General features: G+C 39.1%; 1 protein-coding gene across 8 annotated transcripts in view; it reads left to right on the plus strand.

The window, feature by feature from the left end:
• Positions 1 to 22,650, plus strand: part of oprl1 (opiate receptor-like 1) — a 218,830-nt gene extending 196,180 nt beyond the window's left edge. For 2 of the 8 annotated variants that reach the window (XM_059652792.1, XM_048550553.2), the window contains 3 exons: positions 6,187 to 6,426; positions 18,888 to 19,243; positions 20,479 to 22,650. In XM_059652792.1, coding sequence (XP_059508775.1) covers positions 6,200 to 6,426; positions 18,888 to 19,243; positions 20,479 to 20,999 — 1,104 coding nt within the window. In that variant the 5' untranslated portion in view covers positions 6,187 to 6,199 and the 3' untranslated portion in view covers positions 21,000 to 22,650. The other 6 variants (XM_048550554.2, XM_048550558.2, XM_059652793.1 and 3 more) reach the window with 6 other exon arrangements.
• The last annotated feature ends 468 nt before the right edge of the window (positions 22,651 to 23,118 follow it).

The following is a 23,118-nucleotide window of genomic DNA, read 5'->3' on the forward strand; positions in this document are numbered from 1 at the left end:
GCTGATGGGATTTGAAAATACTTTAACCTTGTCTTTTGCACTGTGTTGTCTCCCACATTGTTGAAGAAAGGAATATTTGTGAAATCTCCTCCATCTGCCTACCTCCATTAAGAAATGGATATTTCAGGTCAAGAGAATTCAAATCTGTTCTGTTGGTTGTCAGATTGTTTAGCCCCAGTCTTTTTTTTTGAGGCTTCTGCTACTTGCCTGGCAAGTGTCCTGTGATGTAATCTACCAGATTCACACCTCCTTTTTACACATGCTTGGTACTGCTCCTGGTAACCCCTCCCGCATTTTTCATTCAACCAAGGTTAACCCCTGTTTTGATGGTAATGGTAGAATGTGGATATGCCAGGCTGTGCAGTTACAGCCAGTGGTTCAATACAATTCTGCATCTCATGGATGCCAAGTTTTGAACTGATAGATCAGTTTAATGTCTAAAATTGTTGGACCTCAGCAGGTCAGGTCAAGGCCTTGTCATCTTATGGGGTGCTATCACAAACAACTGAATGTTCAGCCACTAACAGTCTCCATTAGCAGTTATTCATTCTCCCAGGATGACTTCTATCCACTTCTACCCACTTTTTTGTCTGTCTAACCGTTCTTCTCTCTCTATCTCTCTGGGCTCCATCCTCACCGATTGTTTACTCCTTCCCTCTCCCCTACCCCACCTTCAGCAGGTATACCAACCTTTGCCTAGATACCATCTCCCCTACCCCACCTTCAGCAGGTATACCAACCTTTGCCTAGATACCATCTCCCCTACCCCACCTTCAGCAGGTATACCAACCTTTGCCTAGATACCATCTCCCCTACCCCACCTTCAGCAGGTATACCAAGCTTTGCCTAGATACCATCTCCCCTACCCCACCTTCAGCAGGTATACCAACCTTTGCCTAGATACCATCAGTTCTGAAGAAGAGTCACGGGACCTGAAACATTAACTCTGCTTTCTCTCCGCAGATGCTGCCTGAACTACCAAGTTTTTCCAACAATTTATAATCTTGTTTCTAATTTCTAGTACCTGCAGCTCCTTGGTATTTTATCAGTTTGAATTCTGTCCCATTTAGAAACATAGAAATATAAAAACTAGAATCAGGAGTAAATCATTCAGCCTTTCAAGCCTATTATTCAATATGATTATGACTGGTCCTCTAAATCAATGCCACATTCCTGCTTTCTCTCCATATTTCTTGGTGCCTTTAATATCTAAAGCAAAATTGCTTCATTGAATATACACAGTTTGCTGAAATCCACAGTCTTCCATGGTGCTGAATTCCACAGATTCACCTTCCTCTCAGTGAAGAAACATTTGCTTATCTCTGGTTCTAGACTCCCTACCCAGGGAAAACATCCTCCCTGCATCTAGTTTGTCTAGCCCTGTTGAAATTTTGTACATTCCAATCCCCTCTCATTCTTCCGAACTTTATTGAATACAGGCCCAGGCAAAGCAATCTCTCCTCATGTGACAGTCCTGCCATCTTCAGGATTGAATATAACAACATAAGAACATAAGAATTAGGAACAGGAGTAAGCCATCAGGCCCCTTGACCCTGCCCCTCCATTTAATAAGATCATGGCTGATCTTTTTGAGACTCAGCTCCACTTAAACGCCCACTCATCATAACTCTTAATTCCTTTACTGTTCAAAAATTTATCTATCCTTGCCTTAAAAACATTCAGCGAGGTAGCTTCAACCGTTTCACTGGGCAGAGAATTCCACAGATTCACAATCTTTTGGGTGAAGAAGTTCCTCCTGACCTCAGTCCTACATGTGCTTCCCTTTGAGGCGATGCCCTCAAGTCCTAGTTTCACCTGCTAGCAGAAACAACCTCCCTGCCTGCACCTTATCTATTCCCTTCATAATCTCATCTGTTTCTATCAGATCTCCCCTCCACTATTGGCCTAGTGAACCTTCACTGAACTCACTGTATGGCATTTTATCCTTTCTTAGGTAGGGTAATTGCTCACAATACCCCAGGTGCAGTCTTAACAAGGCCCTGGATAACTGCAGTATGACATCCATACTTCTGAATTCAAATCGTCTTGCTAAGAAAGCCAATATACCGTTTTTCTGATGAAGAGTCTAGGCCGAAAACGTCAGCTTTTGTGTTCCTACGATGCTGCTGTGTTCATCCAGCTCCACACTTTGTTATCTTGGATTCTCCAGCATCTGCAGTTCCCATTATCTCTGATACCATTTGTATTCCTAATTGCTGTACTTGCCTGTTTACATTCATTGACTCCAAATCCCTAGGTATATCCACATTTCCCAATATAATCACATTTACATAATATTCTGTCTTTCTGTTTTTCACACTGAAGTATATAAACTTGCATTTAGTCACCTAGTTTCACATTTGCCATATGTTTGCCCACTCACTCCACTGGATCACCCTCAAGCCTCCATGCATCCTCCTCACAACTCAAAATCCCATTGTGTTTTATGTTGTCAGCAAACTTGGAAATATTGCATTTGGTTCCTTTATCCAGGTCATTTATGTACATCATGAATAGCCTCAGCACTGATCTCTGCAGCATACCACTAATCATTGCCATTTATACGCTACTTTCTGTTTCCAGTCTATCAACTAATTCTTAATTCATGCTTGTATATTACTCCAATCCTGTGTGCATTAATTTTGCCCACTAACATCTCAAGCTTGGCCTTATTAAAAGCCTTCTTGAAATCCAAATGCACCACATCCACTGGTTCTCCCACATCTAGTACACTAGGTAGATCCTCAAAAACACCCCAGCAGTTTAGTTAAACAAGATTTCCCATTTATAAAGCCATGCTGATTTTGTCGAATCCCATTGATGCTTTCCAAATGTTCTGTTGTCACATTTTATATGGTAGACTATCATTATCCCCACGATTAATGTTATATTAACTGGTTTGTCGTTCTCTGATTCTTGCTCTTCTTCCTTTTTTAAACAGTGAGGTTACATTTACCTCTCCAATCTGTAGGAACTGCTCTCCAGAGTCTATAGAATTTTAGAAAATGAGCATCAATGTATGTTAGGCCCATCTTTGTACTCCAGGATGCAGATTCTCAGGCCTTCAACACCATTAATTTTTCATTTCAGATTATAGCGACTTTGCAATTTTAATTTTTCCAACATTTTTTTTAACTAATGTTCATTTTCAGGGAAAAGTACTGATTCATCAGCTGAAGGGCTGGATGATGATTGGTGGAAATCAGCAGATGTTTTTGATCAAGATTGACTGACACTATTAGCCATCTTGGATCCAAAGGCAATTTTGAGAACAGCTCATGAAATTCCTTTCCAGCTGTATATTCCACAATGTATATCTTCCCTTTCAACTCCATTTGATTCAGCCGTCTCCCTGCCTCTCCTTTCCCTTTAACGGTCTGCAATGCACTTAACAGGCTTTGCATGTAAATAAATCAACTGAAAAACATGGGTGATTGGTGGTGGTTAATAAATGAAAAAATACCACAGGTGATGTGGTGAGGAGAGGAAAGAACTGTTCAGTTGTATGTAGAAGCTCTTCTGGATATAGAAAAAAAAGACAAAGAGTGCATCAGAGTGTAACTGCAACTGGAAGTAAGTGATCAACTTCCAACCTGTGGTTTCCTCATTTTACAATCTGCTATCTTTCACTCCGCTCTGTCCATCATCCCTACCTTTTCCTACTCTCTCCCCCTTCCCTTCTGCTCAGTCTTTTTCAAACACCTCTTTTCCTTCTCTGTCCATTGATCTCCCTCTGTCCCATAATATCATTCTGCCTCACAGTCCCCTTTTTCTGTTTCTCCCTCATTCCTTACATCCCTCCCCCAATTCCCTTTCTTTCTCACCACTTCCCCCAACTCTATAATCCTCGCCCCTCTCACTTATCCTTTCCACTATCTGCTTTACTGTCCCACCTTTAACTTAAAAAAAACCATGATGTTTTGCACTCCAGGTATTTCCAGCATTCCATTACCCTACCAGCAAGTATTTTGCATTGAAACAAAAAGGACTCAACTGTCTTTTCTCAGAGAGACCTAAATACAATTTGGTAAAAGGCAAATTTTCTGAAGAAGGGTCTAGACCCGAAACACCAGCTTTCCTGCTCCTCTGCTGCTGCTTGGTCAGCTGTGTTTACCAGCTCTACACCTTGTTATCTCAGATTCTCCAGCATCTGAGTTCCTACTATCCCTTGGTAAAAGGCAATAATTTTTTTCAAATCTCTGAGCAAGAATTGCTATTCTTCCTGTGCAAGGTTCTAAATGAGTTCACCCCAAGAGTGTCTTGACTGAATAGCCAAAGGATGGTGCTGTAAGGTTGACCAATCAGGATTGTGAAACGATCAACCACAAAAGTTTTTGGAGAGCCCAAGCAACTTGACTCATATTCTGCTACTTGATTAAGTACAATCTGCCTGTACAGCACGCAAAACAATACTTTTCACTGTATCTCAGTACCTGTGACAGCTCAAGTCAAGCTGGAGGAGATGGTGGTATAGTGGTAATGTCGCTGGGTTTGTTAGCGTGAGGGTCATGGGTGTCAATCCCACTGTGGCAGCTGGTGAAATTCGAATTCAATATGGGGAGGGGAAGGGTCTCCCTGAAAGCTTCCTATTTCCAGACGCTGCCGTAGACTTACTGTCCGACCTACAGGCTCTAGGTTGGACATCCGTATATAAAACTATCACAACCACCCCCAATACTGCTTTCTATTTCAGAGTTTTAATGCTCCTGTGCACATCGCCCCTTACACTGAGCAGTCCCTTCAGGCATCCAAATTTTTTTAAAAACTGGCAACTTTCTGTCTACATTTAACCCACGTGCCTAGCAACGTGTAAGACAAACGACAGAAACAGCACTTCACCCGGATTATTTAAATTTATTCGGTTAAAATAAAGTTGAATTCCCAAGTCCCCCCTCCCATGTGCAAAACAAATGCAAACCATGAGAAATTAAAACTAGTCGCAAATACAAATCATTGCTTCGACATTTCACCATTACATATGGGGAATTTTGCTTCTTTAGCAGACATCTGAACCTGCCTTTAGACTGTAAACGGCAGTCAAATTCGCATCAGATTTCAGTGAGGTGTTCAGCGTGTTTATTCTGAAAGCGTTAACTCTGCTTATCGGTTACGACGCTGTGCCCAAAGAAAATGTGTAGTCAATTTTAGTGTATAGCAGACCAATAACTGAACAATTAAAAAAAGTGCGTCTATTAACGAAAAAAATCAAAATTACTAATTTATGATATTGAATCATAATTCAAACTACGGCATGCATATATGCAACATGCTATAGTATATCGCGCTCGCCGATGACAAAAAACTGATCTGTTTAAATAATCTTGGGAATGTATTCATAGAGGGTTTTGCTTATTCTTCCAACTATTAAATCTTCGCTTCATATCCTTGACAAAAAAAATCAATAAAAAAACTCTTCGTTTGCTGATGCATCTACAATGGGAAACCAGGTAAGTGAAAACTCTTCAGGTCCAAATCCTACCTCTGGCATCTTACAACAGAGGCTTTATATAGCGAGAGTCCACCATTGCCCAAAAGGTGATCAAGGCTTCATCAGAATCGTTCAGTCTGCCGACCTCCCCCTAGTGTGTAGCTGGTAGACTGCAGCCTGGGGATGTTGCATTGCTGGACGGAAAGGCTTTTGTAAAGGTATTGGGGACTTGCATTTTTACAGATGGCAAGGGGCTGCAAAGCAAAACCAGCTAGCTGCTTGCTGGAGAGATGGAACGGCCTGAAAGGGGCGTCAGCAGCTTGGAATAAAGAAGTTAAGGGGATTAGACAGCCTCCTACTCGATAATTGCCCGGGAGGAATATTTGCAAGCATTACAGATGTAAAATTTCAAACGTTCGGCGGTGCTGACACGGTGATCTTTTCTCTAGCCCCACCCGGAAACGGGGAAAAAAGACGTGTCTTCGGCTTTCAATTTATATAATTTGCAGAAAATTTCAGCTTCTTCATTCTGTTAGAGGCAGAACATTGAATAGTGCCACCCATCAAGCTTCTGCTTGGAAACAGGCTACTGTAGTCTAATTGCTGACCCAGGATAGTGTTCTAAGTATTTAAGGATTTAAGATGTAACTGGAATCATTCGATCATTTGTAATGTGTTAATTTACAAATTTACGTATCAATATGTATTGCCATTCGAAAGCCACATTGTAATTATATATTAATATTGTCTTACCCTAGGTCTGGCTGCAGCATGGATACTGACATAGCCTGCGGCTTCGGCAGCCTTAAACAGTACAAATATTTTAATGACTCCGTTGATGAAAATTACACAATTCTACTGGATCGCTGGTCCGAAAATGTTACCGACTTCCTTATGGAACGATCAAACACGTTCAGAATTACCATCATCGTTGTATATCTGTTTGTTTGTATAGTGGGACTAGTGGGCAACTGTCTGGTAATGTACGTTATCGTCAGGTAAGGTTTAGCATTTTTGTGTTAGTATTGTTTCATGTGTATTTTATTTAAGGGAAAGAAAAGTTTATAAAGCTAAAAGGCAACTTAATGTTGTAGTTACTGCCTTAGAGCGCCCCCCCGAGGGAACAGGCGCACTAAATTTGAATGATTAGCAATCCGTAACACCTTAATGTCTTATTGTTAAGTACCGAGCGATCCAGAATATAAACAGTTTGCAGACACCGAATATACTACTAAACTTGCGACCAGAGCTACAAGTTGGTAACGCCTTATAAAGTATAAGCGTTTGATTTATCGGGACTCAAATTGACATTAAAAATAAATTTTATCTAATACATGCATTTTTCGAATGTAAATTTTTTCAATGAATCCTTTGTAGTAGTGGCCGTTTCTTCAACGATTTTAAGCTAGTCGCTGAGCCTAGAGTCTTTCGATGATAGGGGAAATATGCATTTTCTGTACGCTAAGCAATTTAGCTTTTTTTCTAGAATGAGCTTGTTAATCACTTTAATTGGGGTGTTGAGTAGTACCGCAAAGATCTGAAACCTTTAGACTAAAGAAGCAATCTACTACATTTATTTTCCAAAATAAAACAGGCCTTTACTGCATTTGGCCAGTCAGTAGTAATAGAGTAAATCATAATTGAAGTGGAATATGTCACTTCTATAGGGAAGGGGACAAATAAAAGCATTTCACAATTTATTAGTCTGATTATAAACTTCTAAGCTATTTATACATCAAACATAATACTCTGAACACGTCTGTTATTATTTTTAAGGTTGCACAAGTGTTGCAAGCAATGGACTGTCAACATTTACTGAGCATTGGATAAACGTTACTAAATTGTATTTTACACTGGCTTCTTTTTCTCACATCCCACACACAACAATCTGCCTGACTGTGATTTTTTCCTTCATTTTGTTCGATGTGGAGATTAGAATCCAATAATATGCCCCACATGCTACAGACACTTTCTCTTGGAAAATTCCTCACCTGACAAAGAGCTAATTACATCTGTCTCTGGTCAGTGGTATATCTACCCTAAAGTTATTTTGAAATTTATTTATGATAATACCATGTGTTGCCCTTGTGCGATTTTTATTCTTTTTCCATTATAAAACTGGCATTTTCTCCTCCTCTGTTGTGAGGGATGAGTCCATTATTTTTACATTCACTTTAATGTGAACTATCATAGGAAGTAATCGAAGGGCAGCGAGGCCAAATCATCATGTTGCTCAATGCTAACAGCTAAGCATGCTCCTAAAAGGAACTGCTGTTTTTTACTGGCTGTTCATTTGTCCTTCTCTCACCTCCCCACTTGCCGTCTGTAAATTTCTTGGGTAGGTCTAAATGTTATTAGGTTCTTGAAACTAGGTGAAGTTTTAAATAGAACACAAAATAACTGAGATGAAGATAATTTCTTTCCTTCCCCATCCCTAGATTTTGTAACCCATTCTCAGCAGCATTTTAATTTGTGCAGGTTATCTGTGAGAATTTCGATTTGCTGGACCCAAGGGTGTAGGCAGCACATTTACAGTAGTACACAGCCCTTCCATCTGTTCTTTACACTTCGAGCTCACTGATCTGCATTTCTGGCATGTTGGGAAGGGAAATGCCTCTCTGGCTTGTTCATACTTAATTGGAAACACATTTCAAGCCTGTTTTTCTTTCTCAGCTGATTTTAAATATGAAGACACATTAACATTATATTTGGATTTAATATACATTCAGCAGGTATCACTGTCCTGAAGATACTCTTCAATTGTAACTTTCCACTATTTGCATAGCGACTGCTTTCCTGTCATCTCTTCGTCATCTGAAAGTATGACAATCATTGCCACTGTCCCTGAAAATGATACATTTCTGTCAGCCCTTCATGGATATGCTCTATCCCTTAATTTCACTCAAACATTTTTTCCTCCTTTCAAGCAGGAACTGTCATCTTCCATCATTAAACCATTTTCTCTGCCCTCCCCCTATCATAAGCACTTTCTTCGCTATTCAAAGACACACTCAAATAACTTCACAACAATCCATCCTCTCCTTTCTTAAAGGTACAGCCTACAGTCTACACAGAAACAATTTCCCCTATCACTAAGATACTTACTTCTTCCAGGTGCAATCTTCTTTCTTCATAAATGTACTTTGGTCACTTTATTTATACATACATTCCTCTTCAAGGTTATGTCTCACATTTGGGTAATCGTAGCAATGTTTTCCTTGTACTCTGTCACAGAGACAGTCTCTGACCTATTATAGAGATATACTCTCTGTATTTTCTTCACAAGCTTGCCCTACAACTGGGCTTTGTGAAAATGGTACGCATTTGCTTGCTGTGCCTAAACTGCGCTGTCACAAGTGGCTCTTGTCCCAAAACAATCGATAAGGCAGTCAGATCATACTTAGTAAAATGTTCCTTAACTGCTGATTAAGTGATAGAAGAAGCCTTAATTGAGCAGCAACCTCCAAATCTTTGGTACTGTTGTTGAGTAGTACCAAATTGAAAATGTGGAAAGTATGAAGTGAAGAGGTTTGCCTTTGTAATGGCACTTGGGATTTATTTTTTAGCAGATCCCAATGTGCTTTTATAAGTGTGATTTCTTTAATCTAGTCAAATATAACATTCATTTGTCCTCTCCAAAGATTCACACAGAGTTAATGAGACATGTCACTTGCTAATCTCCTTTTTGAAGTGTATGGTTTGGGGAAGACTATGCTGCAGTTCATCCTATTCCTTGAGCAGTATGCTGAAATTTTTTACATCCAGCCGAACAGACAGGTGATGGCCCTATTGTTGCATAAGCCCTTCAGAGTTATAGAGTTATGGAGTAATGCAGCATGGAAACAAGCCCTTTGGCCCAAACTGGTCCATGCTGACTGTGGTGCCACTCAGCTAGTTTCAATAGGCTGCATTTGGTCCATATCCCTCTACACCCTTCCTGTCCATGTACCTATCCAAATTTTTTTTTTTAAATGTTGCTATTGGATCTGCCCCAACCACTTTCTCTGGCACCCTATTCCATATATGCATGAAGTTGCCACCCCTTTATATCATTTCCCTCCCACCTTAATCCTATGCCCTCTAGTTCTCAATTCTTCATCCCTGGGGAGAAAAAAACGACATACATTCATCCTATCTGTGTCCCTCATGATTTTATACATCTCATTAAGGTCACCCCTCAATCTCCTACATTCCAAGGAATAAAGACGTATCCCGGTCAAGCTCTCCCTATAACTCAGGCCTACTAATTCCTGGCAACATCCTCATAAATCTTTTTTGCACACTTTACAGTTTAATTATTTCTTTTCTATAACAGGGTGACCAAAACTGTCCTCAATACTCTAAATGTGGCCTCACTAATGACTTATGCAATTGGAACATAATATCCCCATTCCTACACTCAGTGCCTCAACCAATAAAGGCCAGCATGCTAAATGCCTTCTTCACCACCTTGTCTACTTGCGATGCCACTTTCACTGAACTATATTAAATTCTAGAGATAATGGGAACTGCAGATGCTGGAGAATTCCAAGACAATAAAATGTGAGGCTGGATGAACACAGCAGGCCAAGCAGCATCTCAGGAGCACAAAAGCTGACGTTTCGGGCCTAGACCCTTCACCCCTCTGATGAAGGGTCTAGGCCCGAAACGTCAGCTTTTGTGCTCCTGAGATGCTGCTTGGCCTGCTGTGTTCATCCAGCCTCACATTTTATTATATTAAATTCTATCTTGGTTTGACATTCTGAAGTGCAACACTTCACACACTTAGCTGTATTGAATTGCATTTGCCAATCTTCAGCCCACTTCCCCATTTGATCAAGATCCCGCTGTAATTTTCGATAAGTTCCTTGCTATCAACTATCCTCCTAATTTTGTATCGTCTGCAAACTCACTATTCATGCCTTGTACATCCACTTCCAAATCATTTATGTAAATAACAAGTAACAGAAGTCCCAGCACCGACGCCTGTGGCACACCAGTAGTCACAGGCCTCCAGTCCAAGAAACACCCTTCGTCTACTATCCTTGGCTTCCTTCCATTGAGCCAGTTTTGAATCTCGTTAGCCAGCTCTCCCTGGATCCCATGCGATCTAACCTTCCTAACTAGCCTGCTGTTCGGGACCTTGTCAAAGGCCTTACTAAAGTCCATATAAACAACATCCACCTCCCTACCATCATCTATCCTCCTGGTTACCTCTTTGAAAAACTCTAAAAGATTTGTCAGACATCACTTCCCGCACACAAATCCATAATGACAGGACATCCACTTTGTGTAAATAATAAAAATTCAACTTAACTGGATGTAGCGTGCTTTCCATTTCGTGTGCCTTATCACTTGTTTGAATTTGCCTATCAACAAGTAATTGGACCGTATCAGTAATGTTTATATACTATAAGGAATAAACCAGATCAGAATCCTTAATTAGAATGATGATATAGGTACGTTACACTTGACAGTGTTAGAGGGAAAATGCATTTCAGCTCATCCTTTGACATCAGGAATGATTAAAAAATTATGAAATGTGTAATTACTATGCTTGACTTTAAGCATTATTACTAAAGAAACTTGAATGTTAGTAATTGCTTCTGCAATCTTGCAAAACAATATACAACATTATAAACAAGGAATACTCAATTAGGCATGTTTTTCTGCATGTAGTGTCCCTGTAAACATCTAAAAAATGTGCCTTAGTGTCATTGCATAGATCATACAAGAACTGTACCATTAGGCAATTTTTCTTCAGTATGTTAGGCTCTAAAGAGCCTGAAAGGTAGTTAAAAGATGCCTTCAACTGCACCACTGCTTTAACCTATGTTTACTGCAAGACCTCATTATAGTAATCAAGTTAAAATGCTTCCTATGAATGGTCTCCCAGCAGCTTATGAAGGAATGGATTGAAATTTACTTTGCCCACGAGCATTTGTTAAGGAGGCTGCAAATTATTTTAGTGCATCATGCTTGATTTAGCGCTCTTTACTAAGAGCAGCTGGCTAACAGACCATTGTTGAGAAATTTGAACACTGTATTTAATGGCTTGTTCAGGTTCCAATATTTACTTTCAGCTAGAGATTGACTGAGTACACTATGTTTGTAGCAAGTTTTGAGACACCACAGGAGTTACCTGGGATGCTTTATCAAACCTTCACCAATGGCCTATCAACTGCTTGGCTATGGGGCATTTCCCAACAAAATTGGAGGTGTTGGTGAGCCAGATAAAGCAGCACCAGATGCAGAGGGAGATGAATGAAGTCATCTCTGATCTTTGCACAGCCAGACACCCATGCGTAATGTTACAACATTTTTCTCCTAAAGAGGTCAACACAACATCTTATAGAGCATTTAGGATTGCACTGCCTGTGACATTCAACCTCACTGTGAGTTATTGAAACCTTCCAGAGCACCACAGAAAACGTCAGTCCCTGTATCAACTCTCAATTAGAATTTCAGAATAATCAAAATTACTTTGATTCCATACACTCTGAGGAAAGACTATACATCACACCTGATTGCCAGAGAATCCTTGATTTGATAGGCTCACAAGATTCCCTGTCATTCACTGACACACTGACTATACACACAACTCTAAAGTTTAGAACCTGGAAGTATTCCTGTTCTCCCAAAGTGCACCCGTATGTGATTTTGTAGCTGTACATTACACAGGTGAATAATGTCTGCTATCTAGGGAGCTGCCACAATGTATTTGTAATGCACATGTCTTACATTCTGAAGATCTATGCTCTGAGAACATTCCATACAATGATAGCCATTCAGTCACCTTTAACATCATTGAGCATTCAGGCCTCCAAGCCAATATTTGGTTGTTGTTACAAGCCAGAGGCAATCTTACAGTCTCAGATAAGAAGGTGTCCAGATTTCTGATGAAATGCTTCTCTACCATCCAGTACATTGTGAGGGTAGCCCTTACCACCAGAAATTGACTCTCTGGCACAATCTCAAAAGCCACAACAGGAGGAGTAGTTCAAACACCAGTGGCTTTCAAATAAATGTCACAATGCCCCAACCTGAAGGTGATACTTGTCACCATCTAATTGAGGAGGGTTTTGAAAAATGTGGGGTCTGTAACCACAAGTGATGTTGAACGAAACTTAAGTGTTGTGAGCTGCCATGCTGCAAGGATGGGGTTGGAGTGCTACACAGTTCAGACCTCTCACTGTTAAGCTGCCCTCTGCTGTCTTATCAGACACCTGACACAGCCAGATTACGTGACTTGGGAAACCTGCCTCCGGTCTGAAGCTGGTTTTCATTGAGGCCTTAACTTGAGTAAATGTCTGCTCCCTGCTATCTTCATCAAAGACTGGCTGCATGCACTGGGGGAATAAACTACTGGTGCATTTGAGTTACCAGTGCATTGCAGATGATATATGTGGCAGTTGGGCCATTGGCTGGAAAAGTAAAATACAGAAAGATCAAGAACTGAATAGGAGAATAGGCCTCAAGTATGATAAAAGTAATTTAACTCAGGTTAGGACATTAGAATCTTGGATGCTGACAAATCCCTATTGAGAGGGAAATATGGAAAGTTGTTTTCATGTAATAAGTTGTTACAATCTGAAATGCACTGCCTTAAGTGGTGACATTTCAGGAAGAAATTAGAAATTTACTTGTGAAGGAATGCTTTGAAGGGTTATAGGCAAATAGCAGGAAAATGGGACTAATTAGCTTACTCTTCCAAAGAACAATCATGGACATATTGGGCAGAGTGTCCCGCTTCTGTTCTGGAAGATTGTATTGTATCTTCTCAGGTTACCATTTTTGAACTGTGAGCCATGACTACGGAAGGTCATTTGAAGATTTACACAGACCATCCACTGGAAGTTGCACATAAAGGACAGGCCCAGCTTCATCCAAACTCCACGTGTGTACTTGCGAAAGGTGTCACCATGAGGCAGGAGCCAATATAGGTTGACTATTGTAAACCACAGTTTCAGTGAGACCACCAAATCAGGAACATTGATGCAAATTACAGTGCTTCTCAAATACACGTTGGTATATATCTAATTCGGCGTAGACTAATGATCAAACCTGGGATTTTGCTGGTTTGCCTGATGTGATAGTGCAGGGCATATGTACCGCCAATTCATCACCATTTATCTGGCCTAACCCTCATCCTTCACCAAAGTAGATTTTTTTCCTGTTAATGTTTAAAGTTCTGAGATATTTCCATGCGTGTGACCTGTACTGTAAAAAGTGCAAGTTGTTACTTTGATTTTGGAAAGTTTGTATCAATCAGGTGTGGCCGTCATTTGCTCTGAGGTAATCATAAGTTTCCTAGTCACTTGAGCAAGAATTCTGAATTCATTGGGGTCTTAACTTGATTAAATGTCTTTGGAAACCACAATGCCCCAGTGAAACCGTGACTTGTAAATTTACCAATTCCTAGCAATGGCCAAAACCATTTAGATTTATGCCTGCCAAAATGTACTTCCTGGAGGTATATGGATTCTAATGTAAGATTTTCATCATAGGTGGTTGTTTGAGGACGAGATGAATTGTCTGAATGTTAGTCCCAAATCTTGATTGTTCTGCTGCTGATAATGAATGTTGGGGATATGGTGCATTGAGCAACATGAGAGTTTGGTGGTGCAATGTCTTTGTAGTCTCATTCACTGGCCATAGCTACCCTTCAGAGATCACTGAATTTCTTCTGGTGCCTCAGCTATTTCCTCAAATCCAGACTGCAAGAATTAACCTGCCTGGAAAAATGTTCTCTTGGCCTCCATGAACTTTCATTGAGGATCACTATTGAAAGATGGCCACTTCCCTCCTGTCAACCTCCTGGACTAGGGCCTGCAGCACCATTTCCAACAACTGGGAGTCCTCTAAACTGGCTGCCACTCTATTTGATGCTTTTAGCCTGAAGGCAGTTGGACTAAAGCCAGTCAGCACCAACTTCTTTATAATGAGAGCATTGCTCCTTTAAGAAATCAGTGCAGCCTTTCAGAGGCCTAGCAGAAACATGTTCTAGCCGTGCATACTCTTTGGTCCCCACTGAGTCTTTGGTAAGCCAGCAATGTTCGTCATGCTTGGCTGAAAGCGATGATCAATCATTCACCATAAACGAGGAGGCAGCATTAAGTTTGCATGCAAGCAATTGAACAGATATGGGTGTGAGCTCTCATAACCTCTTCAACCACTTTTCTCACCCAAAAGATGTTATGTACTTCTTGATTTCCGGTGTTGCTTTACATATCATAAGTTCAGCTTTTTATCAGCAATTCATAGCACAATGTGTTGCTACATTTTATATATAGATTGATAGACACGCACTAACCAGCCATGGAACAAAGCAACATATTGAGCTATGAATTGGTGATAGAAAGCTGAACTTATGGTAAGAAAATTGACACCTTCACAAACCTATTGTCTCAATAGAAACTGGAATCGATCTGTCGTTACAATTCTGCAAGCAGTCCCCATAGTTACCATTCCAATTTTAATCCTTATGAGATTACATATTCTAGAAAAATAACTAGACTTGATCTCAAAAGGGATTTCACAAAAGCTTTGAATCTATCAAGGTAGAAAAGTTATATTGTCCTGAACATCACTTGGTACTATTAACAATGAGTCCGCAAGTATGGTAGAAATTTGAGAGAGAATAAGTGGATAATAGTTGATTTTTTTAATTTGACAATCATCAACAAGTTGCATTTCTACAGTGCTGCTTTTGTGTACAAAGATGATTGTCAGTTTTTTGAAAAGAAAGAAATGGAAATGTGTTCAACAGTCAGGAAAAGAGAAAAATGTAGGTGTTGGAGTGGGTGCTGATTAAGAAATGCTTTAAGAAGATCTTTGAAGACAATATTGCATGGCAGTCGAAAGAAGCAAGTTATGAAGATTAAGAGCAAAACAATTAAAAGCATGACTAGAAATGGGGAACAAATGCAAGAAATGAGATGTAGACTGGTGATAGAGGAGCAAAGGTGTGTCCGGAAACACAAGATTAGAAATGTTTGCTTAGAGCAGGAAGGTGCAAGAGCTCTGAAATTTATAGTTGTTGGAATGCCTTTTACGCAACATATGTTATTTTTGTCATTTTGCAGTAATACCAAATGCCCGGCCTTTACGTACCCACTTGAGATTCTCACCACTGTGCAATATTTGTTTTTTGCACTGTAACTTTGGCTAGACCCTCCAACATTATATTGCAAATTCACTATTAAATTCACCACTTTATGTCTGCTGTATTTGAAATTACTGCTTGAGCCAGCTTGCTTCTTTCCTCTATTTTCATTATAAGAATGTTTCCAAACATTCCTTTGTCTTCTTGCAACTCTCTGACCTTGACAATTCTTTTCTTAAGCCACTGTCTCAACAGCTTACGCTTTGTAGCTAACTCTTGACCTGTCTTTTCCTGCTTGCCCCTGAGAATCATAATGTGGAAGTAGGCCATTCTACCCATCAAATCCACACTGACACTCCAAAGAGCATCCCATCCAGAAGATGTTAGACTATTAGATAATCTAACTCCTGAGTAACTATTCATTTGCCCCCATACTTATCTCTCACACCAGATGCTTCACAGCACCTAAACCCTGACCCTGAACCAATCCACCCTCAAAGCTGAGTCCTCCCAGCAGATACAACACTACCCCCACCGGCCCCACCGCTATCCCTGACACAAAATCTGTCAGACCATCCACCCTGACATACCCAAAGCACTGCCTCACATACTTGGCTTCTTTGCCACTTTGTGCCCTGGAAACATACCCACTTGGCATCCCACTCCCTTTCCATTTTGGTCTCCTATCAACCTGACCCCCTATGTTCTCTCCAGCTGGCAGTCTACATACTTTGCATTCAAACTGCTACTCATCTGGCACCCTATCTACTGGCACTGTACTGCTATCCAGCCGGCATCCCTAACTACCTGGCGGCTAGCCCCTTACACATCTGTCATCTTAACGTCCCAGCACCCGAACATCACATCAGCCTTACGCACTTAGCTTTTGACTGCAGCTGTCAAAGTCAGCGCCTTTAAATTTCAGAATACAGCAGCTGACTGCTTTGAAAAGATGACATGTTTGCCTTCCTCTGACAATACTGTGCTATGAAAGAACTGTCAGAATGGAGAATAGCTCTGCATTTCTGAGGGAGCCTAAGCAGGACCTCCTATCAGAAATGTGGAGCTTCCTTTTTGTTTTGGAGGGGAGGGCTGGAGTGACAACTGTGTGAAATAGCCACTCCTTGGTAGATCCAGCCCTACACATTGGTTATGTATCAAATTTGGATTTTGTTCCATAAATTTAACTAAAATTAAAGGAAATAAAGCTCAGTTTAGTTAATTGTATGTGAATTCTAAATCTGCATAAGCAGGCAGGAAATTTGGGCACATACTATCCAAAGTGACATTAAGTGGACAATTGAGAAATAGTTGATTGTATTTTCACACATGAACATGAGGGTGCATTTCTTGTGTCCGGTATTTATTACAAGTTCATTACTTTGCCAAAATTGTTTACAGACTAAATGTGGGTCACTGAACCAGTGAATCTGTCCTGCAGGAACGCCTTGCTGTCCCTATAAGCCCCCTCTAACTCAATGATTGATTGATCACATCTCTCTAATATATTTAAATCCTTTGACCCCAGTAAATGAGTGAAAATCCACTGATTTTGTGATGGAAAGAGAATTGTGAGCTGTATAGTATACGCAAACAATGCATATAAATGGGTTGTAAAGAAGACACTTATTTAATTATTAACTTTTTAAAAATGTTCTTAAGTGCTCTTTTTATTAATAAGATTTATCAGTTTTCACAATATGAGCACAAATTTTGTGATCACAATGTGAGTCTGCAAGCTAATTCCTTATATTATAAGTTTGTTTTTAGAAGGCTCCCTGGCAGTTTTCCACTGGCCCTAGGTTTAATCTATAATGGAAATTAACAGTGGAATTATTTTTTTTCATTCCGTATATGATACATACTTGCTTGTATGATACATCATTTTATGTTATGCAAAGTTTAATTAATTCCATTTCACACACACAGTTGTTTTAACTCCAGATTAACATGGCCATTATATAACATAGAATGGAAGAGCAATTATCAGTCACAACAAACAAATTAGTGGGATTCATATTTCCAATTTTAGCTCAGTATTTAAATAAATTTGCTTTCATCTTTAATAACCTATAGGAGTTAGATAAACCATAACTTGCCTCATTTGTCTTTCAATACTCATGAATTAATAAAGTATTTTCTGCAGCTGTTTGAATTTTAATGGATACACTCAGTGTCATAGTTAGTTTGCAATTCTATTGCTGTCTGCTGTTTTATGGAATAAGAGATTTGAATAACATGTTATTTTGTATGTTAGAACACAATGCAGAGGATAGCAGTTCAAAGATTTTAATGCTAAAGCAATCTATTGTTATGGACCAGACCAAACCCCCTCAAAATATATTAAGAAGGGAGCCCAGACCCTAACCTTTTTTTATTTTGCAGCTCATATATTTTATAAGTATAAGGTGTTACATTCAAGATGCAATTGGCCAAGCTACTCAACTTTGAGCAAAACTTACTTTATTTTTACACAACAGTTAAAATTCAGACAAAATAAAAATAGTTTCCCTGCTATTGTAAACATCTTTGCATAGACTCGAGGTTGTCACCAGAAGAAATGTGTAAATAATTGAAAAAGATGTAAAAGTATATATGACAAAAGACAGATACATTTTAGTGCTGGCAGTGACACAGTTGCAATAGGGGGATACCCTCCTTTCCCCATTAAACTGTGATTGAATTTGAATCCATTCCACTTTAGACAATCAATGGGTTTACAGAAAGATGCAGTAATTCACATTTGTGCTCGAAGATGTTTGACTACTGTTCTGTGGTTCAGTGTGTATATTTCTTTTCTGACTTTGCTTCATTGTGAAGGACTTTGTCTCAATATGCCCCAGTAAAATCAACAAGAAATTATACCAGCGATAAACAGCTCATTATAAGTGAAATACTATTTGGAGGTAATTTTCACAAATACAGGATGAAAATTGGATCAAAGTAAAAACCAAAAGAACTGTGGATGCTGTAATTCATGAACAAAATCAAAGTTGCTGGAAAAGCTCAGCAGGTCTGGCAGCATCTGTGGAGGAGAAAACAGAGGTAACGTTTTGGGTCCCGGAGCTCTGAGGAAGGGTCACAGGACCTGAAACATTAACTCTGTTTTCTCCTCCACAGATGCTGCCAGTCTTGCTGAGCTTTTCCAGAAACTTTGTTTTTGTTGTTGAAAATTGGATCAGTTCTGCAAAGGTTTATTAATGTACTCTGTCAGATTAATGATTTATCCCCTGTATAGTGTGTGTGTGTGTTTGTGTGTGTGTTTGTGTACACACACACAAGTTTAAGCATGATGTATAAATTTGATCTTTTGTTTTTAATTGTGCTACTTAAATTCCTAAAAATCTCTACTTCCATTATATCCATTTCTTTCAGATACACAAAGATGAAGACAGCGACAAACATCTATATTTTCAATTTAGCACTTGCAGATGCATTAGAATTAATCACACTACCTTTCCAGGCAACTGACACTCTTCTGGGATTCTGGCCTTTTGGAAATATACTGTGTAAAATAGCAATATCAATTGACTATTACAACATGTTCACCAGCATCTTTACACTGACAGTGATGAGTGTTGATCGGTATATAGCCGTCTGCCACCCTGTTAAAGCATTAGATATAAGAACCCCTTTTAATGCAAAGGTTGTTAATGTGTGTATTTGGGGACTCGCTTCCGTGATTGGAATACCAGCAATGATTATGGGATCGGCTGAAACTGAAAACAATGGTAAATCACAGCAAAATATGTATGTCATACTTTTATCAAATCAGTTGCCTATGAACTATGCCCCAAATTTGGCTGTCTGAAAACTGAAATTGTCCAAAATTTGATATTTTCCTTTCTGGAAATTGTTTAGCTTTTGCAAAAGTTTTTGTCATTTACCTCTCCACTGATCATGTGCATCTCAAGTACCAGCATACAGCAGTTGCCCGTGAACAACTCATGCGTGGCGTGGTGAAAACTGAAAGCATGTAATGTAAATGCAGAACAGGAGTCTATTCCTCAGTGCGATTGAAGTAGGAGAATTGGGTTCTGAAAACTCCAGTAAATATGGCCTCTTGTTAAAGGCGTGACTACTGTTCCTTCTCCTCTTCCTCCTCAGTGTTACTTCTGCTCATTCACCCTCTCATGTTGTAGGCCAAGGGGAATAGAGAGTGCACTGTCCAGAAATGGGGGCAAAAGATATGAACATGACCATTGAAGTCAGAACCACAGACTTCATAATGTGTCATTGTGACTTCCTGTGGATTTAACCAACTTTAAATGACTGTACAAACCTTGAAATACCTTCCAACAGCAGTAAATAAGAATCAGTCAGTAACTAGTTTGAGAGTAGTTGATAATCCCTTTCAACAGAGCTGGTCGGGGTTGAGAGAGATCCTTTTTGTTGCTGAATGGTTGCTGAGCTGTACAAGGTGAAGAGAAGGCATTAGTTGCAATGCTGAGCTCTTTTGGTGCAGGGGTGGTGTCCCTACTTCTAAGCCAGGAGGCCCAGGTTCAAGTCTCACCTGCTCTAGAGGTGTCTAATGGCATCTCTGAACAGATTGTTTAAAAGATATCTGTTTGCAGTGCTAAAGTTAGAAATAAATGCTTAAGTCAAATACGTTTGACACAAAGATTAACATCATGATCTGCCTGTGCTGCATCTTTCTGATGCACACTCCTAGTGACTGTGACCAATGTACCCAAAAAGACACTGGGGGAAGCCACAGCAGACGTTTGCATACATGTAGAGCATGGGCCCCTTTTCGAATGCCAGACTACATCTTAACACTAAAACCTCTGATAATGTGAACCAAATTTTTATAATGTACATAGAAATCTGAATTTGTTGGGTCCTGTTACATCTTACCCTCATCTGACCTGGCGAGGAGAGCAATCAACAGTCTAAAATTTGCATGAGCACAGCAGCAAACATGATTGATATATCTTAACTTTAACTTTTCTCCCTTGTGTTGCAGAAATTGAATGCCTTCTGGTTCATCCACAACCACACAATTATTGGAAGCCGACAATCGAAATAGCTGTTTTCCTTTTCTCCTTTGTTATTCCAGTTGCTATCATAACAGTTTGCTACACATTAATGTTAAGGCGGTTAAGAAGTGTACGTGTACTTTCTGGGTCAAAAGAGAAGGACAGAAACTTGCGTAGAATCACAAGAATGGTCTTAGTGGTTGTGGCAGTCTTCATCATCTGTTGGACTCCAATCCACATTCTAGTGCTTGTACAAGTTGCCTGTAATCATGAAATCATGACAATTATGCCAAGCTGGTATTTTTGTGTTGCTCTTGGATATGCCAACAGCAGCCTGAATCCTGTTCTTTATGCCTTTCTGGATGAAAACTTCAAAAGGTGCTTTAAGGAATTTTGCTTTCCCTCCACTTTTAAAAAAGAACCGAAGGTGTCAAATGGGATGAGAAGTATCACAAAAGGTGTTGCTTACTCATGTAAAAATACAGATGGCACAGAAAATGTTGCATGACTGGAGACAGCAACTGTTTCACTTAATAGCCACCAAGAGAACAAAATTAATGGAAACATGGAGCTGGCTCAATTTGTGCAGATCTTTAAAAATGTGTACTTACTGCTGCATTTTAAACTTGAATGAGGGGGCTACGTTTCTGATTTTAATAAATCAAGAGTTTTAAAATGATCAAAACCAATTAATGAGCAATCATCATTGGTGGGTAATGAATTAGAATCTGAAACATAATGTGAATCATTTTAAGAATTAAAATTAACACAAGCAAGTTAAAATAACAGCGGGTTAGTTTTTCAAATGAGATCAGCTTTTCCCTAGCAATTTGTGATGGGTGAACCAACTCTTCAAGTTACAATAATGTTTGTCTACATGAACAGTATTTACTTACGTCAGCTATGTTAATGAACATTGTGATTAAAGTCTTATTGCATGCTAATGAAATATTTACTCCTTTCATCATACAAGTAACTGTGATAGTTTCAATACAAAATCAATTATAATAATGTCTGTTTTTTTGTGACTGAATGCAAAAACCCATTTTGTTACTTTCAGTATTCCAGTTTGTGGCTGTTTGAGTGTAAAGCACAGAATAATCTTAAAAACATTAAAGGTTTTGTATTTACAGTGTTACATTTAGGGCTATATAACTGTAAGCACAGAGTAAGCTTAAAAAACTATACATTTTTGAATGCGTGTTGCTGTGATCAAATAACTAAGAGGAAGGACAAAACGCTTCTGTTTCTTAAAGTATCTTAAAGCACTCTTATCAAAGTTTGAAAATATCCATGTGATTGTAATAAAAGTATTGCAGGGCACAAGCTGAAATAGTACTGCTTATTGGCCCGTACTTCAGCAGTAACATGGGAAAAAAAACATGCACTTAAACTTCTGCTCTGTGTAGGTCTTTTCATTTAAGATTGGGTGGAATTTTTAATCATTACAATATGATCTCCCATTACGAGAGCTACTTTACCCATAGAAACATTGACTTCTACATGTTTACAAGTTGAAGCAGATAATTTTGAAAACAATATGTTCTAAATTATCACCATAAAATTTCTATTGATTGGCAAATGCAAAAATGGAGCTTGTAAATACTCTGTGAATTTAGCATTTAATACTGGACAAATTAACATCCAACTTATCTGTATTATTTCACCAAAGATGCATTCTCATTTTCCAGTGTTAGAAAAGCAGATCGAAGAACTGGTATCTGAATACATTAAGCATTTGTACTCTGACAGTGCACTGCGTAATTATAAGATCACAGTCACTCAGATACTCATGGGTGACAGTTCTTTTCTACAATTATATCAAGGATATTTGCAGTTTCTTATAAGAAGTATGTTAACTTGCATAAATGTTTAAAATATTTATGTTTGTATTGCAACACTTCAGACGTTGGCACATAATGGATTCTATTTGGAGTGTCGTGACTGATAATGTAAAAATTTGTTTAATAAATTTTGGTCTATTGATCAATAATTTAACTGTATTTATGTTAATTGAAGAAATGTTCAGTTAAATGGAAGAACTATTTTCACTACGTATATGTAAATCTTTATACTAAAGCAATGTTATCATATGTATTTCTTGAATGTTCCAGATACTTACTGTTGCCAATATTTTATGCCGCATTAAAATTCTAATGTGGAAAGTTAATTGCAATGTTTGGCTCAACAATAAATAGAAACTATGAACAATGTGCTAAGTTAATTAATTCTATTTGACGCAGTTGGTAAAACTCATTCTGTAAGCATGAGGGACATATTAAAAATTCTCAGAATGAATGATGCAAACAAAAACATTACCATCTTATTCACGGAAGTTGTAGGTATTCTCTCCAGATGGGACTATAAAGACCTTTAATGTGATATGAATTCAATAGACACACAAAGGGCAATTAAGCCAAAATTTCTCCTGTTATGTGTGAATACAATGGGGCAGTAATAATGGAAGCATAGTCCAAAATGTTCAGGGAAGATGGTGAAGGAAAGAAAGAGAGGCAGCAGGATTGACAATGCTGCAGAGAGGAGATCCCAGAGAGGCTAAAGATCAAGGCCAGAGTTTTTTCTAAAATATCCTTAAAGTGTGGGAGCAGACATTCCCTCACCACCAT

Source organism: Stegostoma tigrinum, chromosome 19 (genome assembly GCF_030684315.1).
Source record: "Stegostoma tigrinum isolate sSteTig4 chromosome 19, sSteTig4.hap1, whole genome shotgun sequence".
NCBI classification, from domain to species: domain Eukaryota; kingdom Metazoa; phylum Chordata; class Chondrichthyes; order Orectolobiformes; family Stegostomatidae; genus Stegostoma; species Stegostoma tigrinum.